This window comes from Pholis gunnellus (genome assembly GCF_910591455.1).
Source record: "Pholis gunnellus genome assembly, chromosome: 13".
Classification (NCBI taxonomy): Eukaryota; Metazoa; Chordata; class Actinopteri; order Perciformes; family Pholidae; genus Pholis; species Pholis gunnellus.
In genome coordinates, this window is record NC_136540.1 from 10,808,786 (window position 1) to 10,822,010 (window position 13,225).

Here is a 13,225-nt window from a genome sequence, read left to right on the forward strand (position 1 = left end):
TGGAGGAGAGGCTGCGGAAGTAGCTGCTGGTGGTGAGGAGAGGAGATTAGTTTGCAGTGGTGGTGAGAGTTTTCTTAATGAAGGTTTAGAACAGTACAGACCCCCCCCCCCCCCCCCCCCCCCCCGGCGTGGGAGCTGCAGTTCTGCTCAAATCACAACAAGTGAGGTCCTCTGCCGAAGAAGAAATGAAATGTAAATAATGAAATTACAGTTCAGATTCACATTATAACCCATGCAGTTCTCATTCCAGTGTAGTCGCGGGTGCAAAGAGAAGCGTCAAGGGTGACATTTGCCTCAGATGGTGAAAAAGTTCCACGGACGTGTTAAGTGCAGACCTTTCTGTTTCATGGTACATTTCCACAGAGGCAAGATCGCCTTGTTACTGTCAGTTTACAAAAGCAAAAGAAGCAGTTGTTGAGTCTTAACTTCCCCTTTTACTGCTGTTAAACGGTCACCGATGAGAAACCATCTATCCACTGTGAGAGAGGAGCTTAGTGAGGATTATTCTGTAGATGTGTGGAGGATGCTGCTATAATAGTCATCTATCTCCCCATGGCTTTGTTCTGCCTTCACTCTCAAACTTACCTCTCCATCATTATGACTCTTGCCAAGTATACGGTATGTATGCAGCACAGAGAGACACATTCTCCTGGGGATTTTGGGGAAATGCAAGAAAATCTCCATCTGAGATAAATGTATGTGTTTGAGGGAAAAAAAAGCGGGTCCATTAAAATGCAATCAAATATAGTTTATAGGCTTTATACTGACAATGACCGATTGTTCCAATACATGAACTGTACACACAAACACACACGGATGCATTGGCCAGCGTTGTTTGACTCACTATACGTGTGTTAAATCAATACAGAGCATTGTTCACAAGTAGCCATGCAATTGCTTGTTCCTTCAGAGCTGAGAGGAATGTTAGAAATAGATGTAACTTGTAAAATCCTTTTGTACAGTACATGCCAAGCCTGCCTGCTCTTGGTTTTCCTATTAAATTGTATCTTTACATTGACAACAACTGAACGGATGCATTGTAGAAGACCTGTTGGAATAGGAGATTCTCTCGCCCCCTCTTTTGAGATAAAAAAAAAACTCCAGTGTTTTAAAGAAGCTTTTATATCATATATATCGTATTCAACTGGAGACACTATTGCAGACTTCTGAACATGTTATGTAGTAATGCTTGAACACATAAGGCTTAAGTCTATTTCATATAATACTGGCTACACTACATGTTAAGTTACGTAACATATAACCTTGTCAGGATTATATTATTATTAAAAAATGAAGCGCCAACTACCCAAGTCTGATTTCTTGTGCAGTAATCGTAATTACAAAATGTGATGCTGCTCAGTAATTCAAGTTTAAGAGTTTTAACATCGAGGGGAAATGAATGTGATGACCACCAGCCCGACAGATGGATTTTCTTAAGGGAAAGAAAAAACCTCTCAGTTTCACACTCGCAACACAGCACTTCCATCTCTCTCTGTCTCCTTCGCTCGTACTCACTTGTCAGATTTCTCGCTCTCTCTCGCTCACAGGCTCACCGACACATAATTGTGTGTTTTCACAAAGGGGAGAGGAAGGAATGTGAGCCGCAGGCAAGCAATGTGTGTGTACTGTGTTCCCTCGCAGTAATCAATAAATACCGTTGGAGCGGACCAGAAAATAAATTAGTACATAGTGTACGGTGGGATCTGTATTTTTATGTTATTACATGACATTTGTGCCAGTACTGTGCACAATGAATAGAAAATACTGCTTTATAGCTATGGCAAAAGATAATTGTGAGAAAAGTGTAATCCAAAAATTGCCCTTATTTCTAAGTCAGAAAAGCACTGTTGATGTGTTTTTAATAGAAACACTTATATAACATGTTACAGTTCTAGCAGGGTGTACTGTCAGCCATAGTGGAAAGGGTTACAGCGTATCCATGTTAGTGTGTAACGCAGCTATTCCTGTAATTTATATACTGGCCACCAAGGGAATATTAGCCATGTGACCTAGATATATGAGGATGGCACAGTTTCGCCAGGTGCTCAGGGCACAGCAGCCTCCTTGTTATTTCTTCCGGTACAAACCTTTGAGCACTTAAATATTTGAAACGCTTGTGAAGGTTTGATGGGTGCGTGGATGGCAGTGACTGTAAGAAAGTGGACTGTCGCTGGGAGAGCATGTACTGTATATGCTACTGTAGGTCTGGAAAAAATAAAAGTGACTGGGGTTGAAGCCATTTGTTGATTATCAGTCAATGGTCAGAGAAGTAATCAACAATTTAGAATGAATCATTTAAGATCAAATGTCAAACAAATGTCTTTTAGCTTCTCGTATTTGCTGCTTTTCTCAAGTTTATTACCGTGAATTTAATATCCGACTGTTGGTCAAACGACACAAGCAATTTGGAAACGTCACCGTGGCCATGGTAACACTTTCACTATTGTCTGACATTTTATCAGCATAACAGATGAATAACAAAAAATTGGCAGATTAATTGATAACAAAAATAATTTGTTATTTGCAGTGCTGTACTAATAAGTGAATCAGCGAATATGGATCATTGCAAACAGTAATTAGCAGATTGAGACTAAAAGGTTTTCACATCTCCAAACGATTTAATAATAGTTTTTAAATGTGTCTTATTGAACTCTTTTAGGTGAACATTGATGTGTGAAAGGCTTGCACCGACAGAATCTGGGGTGTTTGCAGTGTATGATTCATATTTTACATTTGGTGCTTTTGGCTAAAGCTTTCACCCAGAGCATCTGTGAGTGTCTTCTTCATTAGCGCTTTATTCAGCACTATTTTGACAGGATGCACAGCTGCTAGTGAACATATATTATGCATTGCTCGTTCAACCTCAATAACAATTATCAAAGTCGCTAAAGAATACATTTCTTAGAAAGATAGTTAAGATAGTTAGATTAAATAATCAAGCAAATGTTAGCAGCATCATTTGTAAGTGGGTTGGCACTAACGCCTGACGGATCTGAGGATATCTTATCTTGTCTGATGTTATCTGGAATACAGCAGCAGGAAGACATAAAGGAATCACAAAGGACTTAAACTAAGATAGACTGAGTTGTTTCTGAATTGAGGGCATTCCAATTTTAAAAGAGCTAATCAAATTGTAATTCATAATCTTTTTTTCCTCCAACCCAGGAGACATAGTTTGAAGGGAAGATACAGTGAATGACATAACACAACCTTCGAGGTATTATATAACTGTGGTGAGGGCTGTGAAATGGAAGGCTACATTCACACTGCAGCTGGAAGTGTCCCAGTTCTGATTACATGTCCCTCCTGTGTGACACAGGTCGGATGTTTTTCAGTGGGATCTTATGTTTTCATTTTGTCTTTGGAGACAAGTTCTGGTCCTACATCTGCTCCATATCTGCTCCATCGCTATGCAATAGTCTGAACTGTCAGATAGGAAGTCATGTGGTTCTTTCTCCGTGGGACAGCTCATTGTCCATCTGGCCAGACAAACATGGAGGATGACTTCGGCATGCAGCCAGTGGGGAGATAACAATCCCAATCGACAAATCTTGATACAAAATATCACAATAAAATACTTAATGGAACAGAAAAGATCAATGGAATCATCAGAAGAACAAAAACAATTGCAATAATATAAGGTGAAATATATATTCCAAAAAACAAGAAAAAAACCCTCAATGCTCACATTATATTTCACCACTACACACATTAACGGTATATGACAAGATAAATGGACCTGGGAGATTTGGACCGCAGCAGCGGGAAAGGTGTGGCAAACAATATTATTACTTTCCAAAGGTCGTCCTGGGGCAACATTATGACCTGACAACTTGAAATATGACATAATATTTGCATTGGATATATATGGGTTGCTTATATGTTATGTCATGTGTGAGTGTAGCATCGCACTCAGTTTGGCTGCGCTACCTCGCAGGCTTCCCTTCCTTTCAGGCACATTTCCTGTCAGCTTAGAGCAGGGGGGCAGGAAGCTCCAACCGAAGCTTATACGGGGTTAGTTTGTTTTTAACTGCAACAGGTAGCTGTTGGATTGGTTTTCACACCCTTGCATCATCCTCAGCCAGGCTTTCATAAATGCATTCATGAGTGATACGTCTTTGTTCATTTGCTGGTGAGTGAAACTGGATGTGAAATTAGTAACCTGCAGTATGAATGAAGTTCAGTTGTGTGATGGAAAAGAAAACATTTTTTTTAAATTCTGTCAAATTCTGTGTGCTTAATTTCATTGATTTGTTCTCTGTCATACTCTTTCTTATTGTACAGTACTTTAAAAGCATTCTCAGTGACGTCTCTAACCCCCATTTTTATTAAATCTTTTCCAGTTATCCAGCTGTATGCGAGTTCCTGCAGAGCAATAACCTATTATCTATTATTCGAGCTCATGAAGCACAAGATGCAGGGTACGTTATCCATACAACACGCATTACAAGACACACGTATCCACAGAAACAAAAATAGACACACATTTACATATATAAAAACAAGCTCTGCTTTTTCTCCACCTCCACCTGACCGCCAAAGCTACCGGATGTACCGCAAAAGTCAGACCACTGGATTCCCTTCCCTCATTACCATCTTCTCAGCACCAAACTACCTGGATGTTTACAACAACAAAGGTCAGAAAATCTCTTTGTTAATTTTATACTCGTGTTTGATTCAGTTTGTTTTTCCCATTTGCAGGTCTGTCCTCTGTGTATCATATTTTTGCACAGTGTTTTCTTGAGTCACAGAAACGGGTCTGAGTGATATTAAAGGCGCTATATTCGACACTCAGAGCATTAACAGAGCAGTAACCAATTTACAATGTAAATATATCGATGGAGTAATGTCTACCTGAGCAGAGTATGAAGTCACTCTCCCTCTGTGTGTGTTCTTATCCAAGCTTCTCCTTGATTTGTTGACATAGCCAGACTGGCTGCGCGAGCTTTTAGTGCATGTTAGTGCATGTGAGCGTGCCCCACTGGTTAGCGAACGGACGCTGCTCTGCACTGCTTACAGCTGATAATGCTTTTCTGGACCGACGATGTCATAACGTAAGTGTCCGGTTCCCTCTCAGGTAAACACCGTTGTCTCTGACAGCACTGTGCTGATGTTTGTACTGTTAGCACCGTTAGCTGCGAGCCGCCGGCTCAACATGTCAACATGTTGAGAGCCGTTGAGGGGCAATAGAAAATGCTCCTTATCTCATATTTTGCACCTTTTAAGCTATGTCAAACAAGACTAGGCAGAGACCTAGTGTTTGGCTGGAACGTGTATGCTCAATGTGGGATAGTCAGTGGTAGTAAACTGAATATTTCCTCTCCGGGCCGATCACCAACTCCTGACTGCTCCGAGCGCAACACTCTCTCCCTCTCGCTCAACCACACACTCGCTACGCCCACACTACGCAAAAACAATCAAACTGGGATACGGATACCACAACAAATATGAATCCATTCTTCTTATTGATTAATCATTGTATCAGGACATATGCTATTTATAAGAAACTCTCAATAATAACAATGTAACAAAATGAGAGAAAGTAAAAAGAAATGACAATATATATTATAGAAATTATAATTTAACAGAGAAGGTAGACAAGAAATTACATTTCATTGAGGAAGTGGATCAGATGATTGATCGCTGAGGCAAAGACGTCACCAACGGAAAAACAGTTGGACTCATTTTGAAAGAGCGATGGCCAATGGAGAAACTCCAACTCGACCGACCAATGGTGTAACTTCATCACTCACTCAGTGACAGACTAACGCGTTATAGAGCTGCCCCCCCCCCCGCGCTTTGCTGCGGTCCAGCCAATATTAATATTCCTGGATATTTCCATCGATACATCATATCATTTCCATGGCTATGTAAAGTAGACAGGCAGGCTTTGAGACATGAATTTACTGTTAAATGAAATGTTCCGATTGCAGTATCTCTGCAACACCTCCATCTCGAGGCCTTTCCACTGCATCTGGGGTAGATTTCATGCAAAACACTTCACAAGTGATACAAATAACTACCATGGGGCTCCTTTGACTTACCTATTAAAATGGTTTTAACAGCACAAACTGGAGTGTACGGGTTAATGTATCTGCATCTAGCTTGTGAGCAGGCATAAGAATGCATCAGGGAGCCCCCGTTTGTTTGTGTTCTCAGATCTGTGTCTTGGTTGCTATGGGCTATGGGAGATGGGGAGCGTGGGAGGGACTGTCGGCATCGCTGACTATCTCCATGTGGCTTTATCCCTCTTGATGTAACAGTGTCAGCAATCCCTGGCCTCAGCTAGGCCATCTAGTGGTCGAATGTCTCATTTTCTGCTCTGTGTCTGCTCTCTCACATGCTGCATGTACAACACATATTAAAATGGTTAACATCACTGAGCATGAATACATTTGAACAGAGCATTTATGAAACATTAGGCCTGATGCAGCTACATTCCATTTATTGTCTTAATTTTCTGTGCAGTGAAAAGATCCTGCACAGTGCACACTATTAAAAAACAATTTGTTATATAAGCTTAGATTTGTATACCACACTATAACTTTTTCTTTTTAGCAGAAGACATCTGATTCTATTAAATATTTGTATTTAAGTAGCATTATCATTTCGTAGCAGGCTATTAGCGGGACTATATGGACTAAATGTTACTCTACTGTCTCCCCTCTTCTTCTTCTTCTTCTTCTTCTTCTTCTTCCCCAACAGCTGCTGTACTGAAATATGAAAATAATGTCATGAACATCCGACAGTTCAACTGCTCACCACATCCCTACTGGCTGCCCAACTTCATGGACGTCTTCACCTGGTCTCTGCCATTTGTTGGAGAGAAAGGTATCAAGTGTTTCTAGAACAAACGTCTTCTGATATGTGCCAGGCGTTTTTCATTCAACATCACCTCCTCATCCGTCACCTTCGTGGCTGACTGCTCAATTGACTTCCCCTCTTACTGTATTTCCTCCCCAGTCACAGAAATGCTGGTGAATGTGCTGAGCATCTGCTCTGATGATGAACTCACGATGAATGATGAAGATGAGATATTTGATGGTAAGAAGTTTTGTAAATACTTACTTGATAATGTCTGATTTATACTTTGCATTGTGGGTTGAATTCAGACTCCAGGCAGTAGGAGGTCTTCCATGGAAGGAGATCGGCATACTTGGGCTGGATTTGGGGTTTTCTTTGCTTGTGCCAAACTTGTTTAATGGTTGGATCACTAACAGGCGTGAGAGAAAATCAGGCGTGAAATTATTCTCCTTTCATGTGCTTTTAATGATGTCATCACCTTTTTTTTTTTCCGTGGCTTGAATCCATTGTTGCTACAGTACATGCAGTAAATTGTCACGTGATCTTGTAAATTAAAACTAGAACAGTGTCGTGTAGTTCATCAGAAACGAAGACCATGTTTATTGCATCAGAGAATCTCTGATTCACTACATACACGCTATGAGTCTACAGTATAGAGTCACATGGGCATATAATTACAGTATATAATGCATTACAATGGCCGATAATAACAGTGTGCTTTACAATGAACGTGACTATTATCCCAGTAGCTTATGCATCAACAAACATATAGTGTATGTTTCATAGAACCCTACGACAAGTTTCTCATGCATTATGTAGGCTTCTGCATCGGTTGCATCAGAGAAGCCCATAATGACAGTATATGTATATATATTTCTTTGCAGCCAATGCAGCTGCAGCACGCAAGGAGGTGATCAGGAACAAGATCCGTGCTATTGGGAAAATGGCCAAAATGTTCTCAGTTCTCAGGTAGACTTTATGTTTGTGTGTATGTGAATGTCGGTATGATTGCATATGTTCACATTTCGAAACGGTATCAGGTGTTTCTGTCTGTACATGTGTGTGAGTGTGTGCATCCACTGTTGTCACAATGGGGTTCACAACGGGTTTTTTTCTCCAGCGTGATCCGGGTTCAGTGACGTTTTGTGACCTGTTTGCCTGCCTCTGTGTTTCCTGCAGAGAGGAGAGTGAAAATGTGTTGACGCTTAAAGGCCTGACGCCCACTGGCATGCTGCCGAGTGGGGTTCTCTCTGGAGGCAAACAGACACTGCAGAGTGGTGAGTACAAGGATCAGCATAAGCCTTTCCTCTACCCTCTACTCCCATCTTATTTTTGTAACCATTCTCAGTCCTACCATTGGCCTTACCTCTCTCTTTCTCTCTTTCCTTCTGTGACTTAAAGTTGAGATGTAATGAACAATGCCCTTTTAACCCTTTTAGTCATATTGTGCCCCTATTTAACAATATATGCAAACAAATAATTTCTTTGTATTTTCCAATTGGTCTACTACCACCACTTTCATCCAATAACATCGTGAAATCCATCCATCAATCAATCTGCAACTTTTAGCGACAAGGGAGGTGTGTGTGGGACCGCAGTCCTCTGGAGCTCTGTATGGAGCAACATTCTTTGCCCTCTTACCTAAAGTCTATTGCTGCCTCGACTCATTCTATTACTCTTTCTGTCTCAATATATCTGTCCTCTCTCTTTGGATCTATTTTTTTTTATTTTTCATACCTAACCCATGATTGACACTAATTCTCTCAGCATTGAAGCATGGCATTTCCTCCGAGTTTGGCTGCATTGCCAGTGAACATGTGTATCACATCTGGCTTCACATGAGCCGCCTGTTCGCCGGGGCTGCATTTTTTTACATTTGCATGGCTTCATCAGGAGTAACCTGCTCCCCTCCTCCCCCCCTCAGCCACCATTGAAGCCATTGAAGCCATCGAGCCGACTGATGAGGATGGAGAAGGTAAACCTTTGCCCCATCTTCCACCCCTCCACATATTGTCAGGGTGTCCTGCTGCAGAGGTCACCTGCCACTAACACTTCATGCACACAACAGCTCACACAACAATAACTCCATCAAGCATCTCAAACATTTCACAGGACAGTTTGATCCCGGGATTGGCTGGATGGCTATTGTTTTCTAACGGGTGCCTGAGTGGTCAAGAGGAAAGACATCTCACAATTAGCAGTACTTGCAGGGTGGGGAGCTGGTGAGGGATTGTGTTTGGTCGAGGTACCGAGGAGGGAGGCGGAACTGGGGAGATAACACTAAATGTTCCACACTTAATACACTATTGTCCCAGGCCCCTCACCCACTGCCTACACCAACAGAGAGAGGCTTAGTACCAACAATGATTGTTTGGATTTGGTCATCACAAACTGGAAGAAAAAGTGAAGGAAAGGCAAAATAAAAAAAAAGAACAGCTTAAGGCACATTCATGATAAATTAAAACACTGCAAAGTCAAGTGCTGCTAAGAGATGCATGACTACAATAATTCATTGTTTTTGGTTTGGCTTGTAAATGGCCTCCATCTGGTCCTAAAAAAGTGTTGCATGCCCAAGAACAAGAAACCAGAGCATCTACATGAAATATGCATCATGAAGCCTCAGGTCCTCATGATATGTCTAAGGTAATCATTGCTCACTAACCAAGAAGCTTCGGTTATTAGACAGTAATTTACAGTACTAACACAAATATATATTTTCATTTACATGTACAGTATATCTTACATAGTTGTAGACATTCATTGTTTAGAAACGTGTCTTTTGTTTATCACAATGAGGGTTAGTTAGGAGATAGTTGGCTGCATTTGTGGACCATTTAGAAAACAAATGATACAAATGCTTCAAGTCACAGGACTTTGTGGACATCTTTCCTCTTATTCGATGTATTTTCTGTTGGAACTGAATACTGGGGTGGGGTAAGTAAACTGAGGGAGTTTTAAATCTGTAAAACAACAGTATATGAGTTGATGGACTGTACAATGTTAATCTGCACCTCCTGTAGGAAAGTAAGCAGTAAGCAGCAGTTTATAAATGCAGATAACATGTCAATGATGCCTCCAAAAAACAAAAAAAGCAGCTCTTTTCAATTAAACACTTGTGCCGCATGCAGGCAAGGACTTTTACAACTCAGTTTTTGGCTTTTTTATGTTGTGTGTGTGGCAAAAAAGTGTCACAGGGAGTCTGTTAGGTCTCAAATTGCAGCAATAACTGAGTGGCATTAACCGGTAGTATGTAAAAAACTCTATATGACATGATACCTGGAATATTCTGAGACTGTGCCACTACAAGGTGAGCCTGATACCGTTATATGTGTTTTCTCCTTTCAGCCATCCGCGGGTTCTCCCCCCAGCACAAGATCGCCAGCTTTGCGGAGGCCAAGGGCCTAGACCGCATCAACGAGCGCATGCCACCTCGCAAGGACGGGGTGAACCATGTGGGTCACTCCATGGGAAAGATGAATATGTCAGAGGCAAACGGCACGGATGACAACAGCAACATCCAGTGATGTGCTGTCTGAGCCTCAGTCCCGTGCAGCTGTTGCGCTGTGCAGCAAGACTTTGCCAAATCGTGAATTCAGGCCTCAGAACATAGAAATAAACCAGGCCCACAGACAGAACATGAAAATCTGCAGCAAAACTAAAACGGGCGAAAAAAGGTCATTTTTTTTTCATGACAGTATGTCATTGCACAGTTGGGGGAGGGGGGGGGAGCTGGGGTTCATAGCAGAGGGCAGGGATAAGGAGAGGCCAGAAAGGCTGCAGCTTGACTGAAAGTGTGGTTGAAAGTTGTTTCTGCCTGTTGTTCCCTGTCTCAGTTCAATTACAGGCTGAATTGATGGGGGGGGGGGGGGGGGTCGTGTTGTTCTGAGTGCTGACAAGTGTCTGCTCCTTCATCACAGGGCCTGGCAGAAGACATAATTGCAGTATCCATGCCACACGAATCATGTTACTGTTTTATAAAGTGTTTACTATATATCACTCACAATTTCACTTAACGAGGAAAAGAATCTTGTTTGCCTACAAGTTTTATATTAAAAAGTCACACCACTTTGTGAGAAAGAAAGAAAGCTAAATGTGGACCTCTTAAAACGTGCAGCGCAATCTTACCAGTGGAATTAAATTGATTTATTTAAGATGCCACCATCCTGTAGAGGGGAAAGAGGACAGGGTGCTAAAGCTGTTGCAGTCTGAGATCAAACTCGTTCGTGGGTTTGTTTCAATAGTCTCCTTTCCTCTCCTCCCCGCATTATCAGTCATCTCCTAGCAAGAAGTAACTTGGAGGGGATGAGGGAAGACAGGGAGGGGATGAAAAGAGCATTTTGAAACTTTGTTTTCACTGTAGGTACTATTTTATCACATATTAAACACCAAGATTCCTTTAGAACATCTGAAAATTTCTCCAAAAGGAGCACACAAGCCCATATGAAGATACATTTTGATGAACGTTCATATGGAGTCTCAAAGGTTTATATTTTCATCCAGACCATCCTTAAATTATTTTTTCTTCCTCTCCATTAAATGTTTAAGAAGCATGGCATTTTATCAAGCTATACCTCACACACTTTCTGGAAAGTATACACTTGAGCATCCTCCACTGAGGGAGTCTTTTCTCATCTCCTCTGCATCGCTATGACTGGCAACAAAGCGGTATTAACACCTGTTTCTGGACCACAGAGGGAAAAAGAAGAAGTCATTTTGAACTTTGGGACATGTCCTGCTGTCAACTCACTACCTGATTATTTCTCACCTTATTGTTGCTAAAGAGCAAGTAAAAGAATACATTAGCGCCCTTTGAGTTATTGCACAATTTGCTGTGCTGCAAATTCAATGAGATTTAATGCCTAAGAGCTAAACAAAGTACTATGTCAGAGGAAGAGGGAAATTCTACAAATTTGTGAATGCATATATTTGAAGTATCTTTTATTTAACAACCAAAGACCATTGTGTCATTTTGAATAAGCATGCTTAGATCCATCCAGAAAGAGATTTGAAGATTGTATCCTGACCAGAAATGAATGAATTAATGCTTAATTTGAGAACAAATGTGATTTATTTTTCACTGAAATTGATTTTGGATTAGTTTAAAGTTGTCAGAAGTATTTCCTTCATTAAATCAGAGCGCAGTGTAGACCAGGCATTTGGTTTATCAATCCACCCATACTGCATCAAATTGTGTACATTGCATATGATTTCTTGCTTTTCAACCATTTTTCTAATCTAATTTCCACTGCAGTACAGTGGAGATAGAGGCCTGAGAAAAACTTGACTGGCAAAGTGCACCCACACTGTGATCCACATAAAACATCAAATCTAAAGTCCAAATGAAAAGAAACTAAATTAAAACAGGAAACATTCTAGTTCTTTCAAAATGAATTATTAGGGATAGTTGATACCAGTGAAGCCCAAACCTCAAGCGACACTTACTATCACATAAATTTCTAGAATTTCCCTTCACACATTAATATTTTTTCTACTTTATATTTCATCTTTCTATTTAATGATAAAGGTATGTGAATTAAGGATGGACAGAACGTGATTTTTAACACAGCATCTATGGTATGGAACGCATCAATGCATGCAATTAAGTTCCTAATTGTTACGTGAGATTATAATTGTGATAGTTGTGTTTCGAATAGTAAACTTGAATTATTTTATTTTTGAATTACATTTGTAGTTTTATTTGTCTTGTTTTATACATTTTATAAATAGGCTTCCTTTGATTGGTTTTGTCCATTTTTTAATTCTGTTATTTATTACCACTGCTTTTAATTTTATATTGATTTCTTGTATGCAGAGATGCCCTTCTAAGGTGCGAAGCCTTGTGTTTATTTTTTTCTGTTGTACTGATGTACAGAAAATGTTCAATAGTGTGAATGACTATAATCTCAGTGAAAAGCAACTTTCAGGCTGCCAAAGCATGATAGCATGGTTTTCAGATGTAAATGAATCGGACACTAAGAAAATCACGTGTCGCACTTACGTTTAACAGGAAACATTGTACTCTGGTTATATTTACTGCTGATATTATTATTGTTACAAATTAGCTTATGGTTATTTTCCTTCCTCTGTTTCTGGTTCTTGTATGGTCTCCATGCATATTTCAACAAACAAATATAATGGATTTTATCTTGCAACATTTTTTATTATCTATGGAAATATGTTTTGGCATTTGACTTCCTAAATGATACACACATTGTAAGCATGCCCTATGGGACAAATCACATTTTTTTACTCTTGAATAAAATATGCATGAACAAAAAATGTATTGCATAGTTTCTATTTCTATTAATGCTAGTTGCAACTATTACCATGACTTACATCACGGTACAACCCCTCAGAACTAATTGCATGCCTTACTTGTGTACAGTGTAGCCAACAAAGAATATTTATCACACTTAATTAT

At 40.2% G+C, this 13,225-nt stretch overlaps 1 protein-coding gene across 2 annotated transcripts in view; it reads left to right on the plus strand.

The window, feature by feature from the left end:
- The window catches only part of ppp3ca (protein phosphatase 3, catalytic subunit, alpha isozyme), a gene marked incomplete at both ends in the record, with an annotated part of 28,841 nt that extends 18,513 nt beyond the window's left edge, over window positions 1–10,328 (plus strand). For both annotated transcript variants that reach the window (XM_079172392.1, XM_079172393.1), the window contains 8 exons: window positions 4,344–4,421; window positions 4,543–4,637; window positions 6,706–6,831; window positions 6,964–7,044; window positions 7,689–7,773; window positions 7,984–8,081; window positions 8,729–8,779; window positions 10,150–10,328. In XM_079172392.1, coding sequence (XP_079028518.1) covers window positions 4,344–4,421; window positions 4,543–4,637; window positions 6,706–6,831; window positions 6,964–7,044; window positions 7,689–7,773; window positions 7,984–8,081; window positions 8,729–8,779; window positions 10,150–10,328 — 793 coding nt within the window. The remainder of the gene's footprint in view (window positions 1–4,343; window positions 4,422–4,542; window positions 4,638–6,705; window positions 6,832–6,963; window positions 7,045–7,688; window positions 7,774–7,983; window positions 8,082–8,728; window positions 8,780–10,149) is intronic.
- Window positions 10,329–13,225: the final 2,897 nt, after the last annotated feature.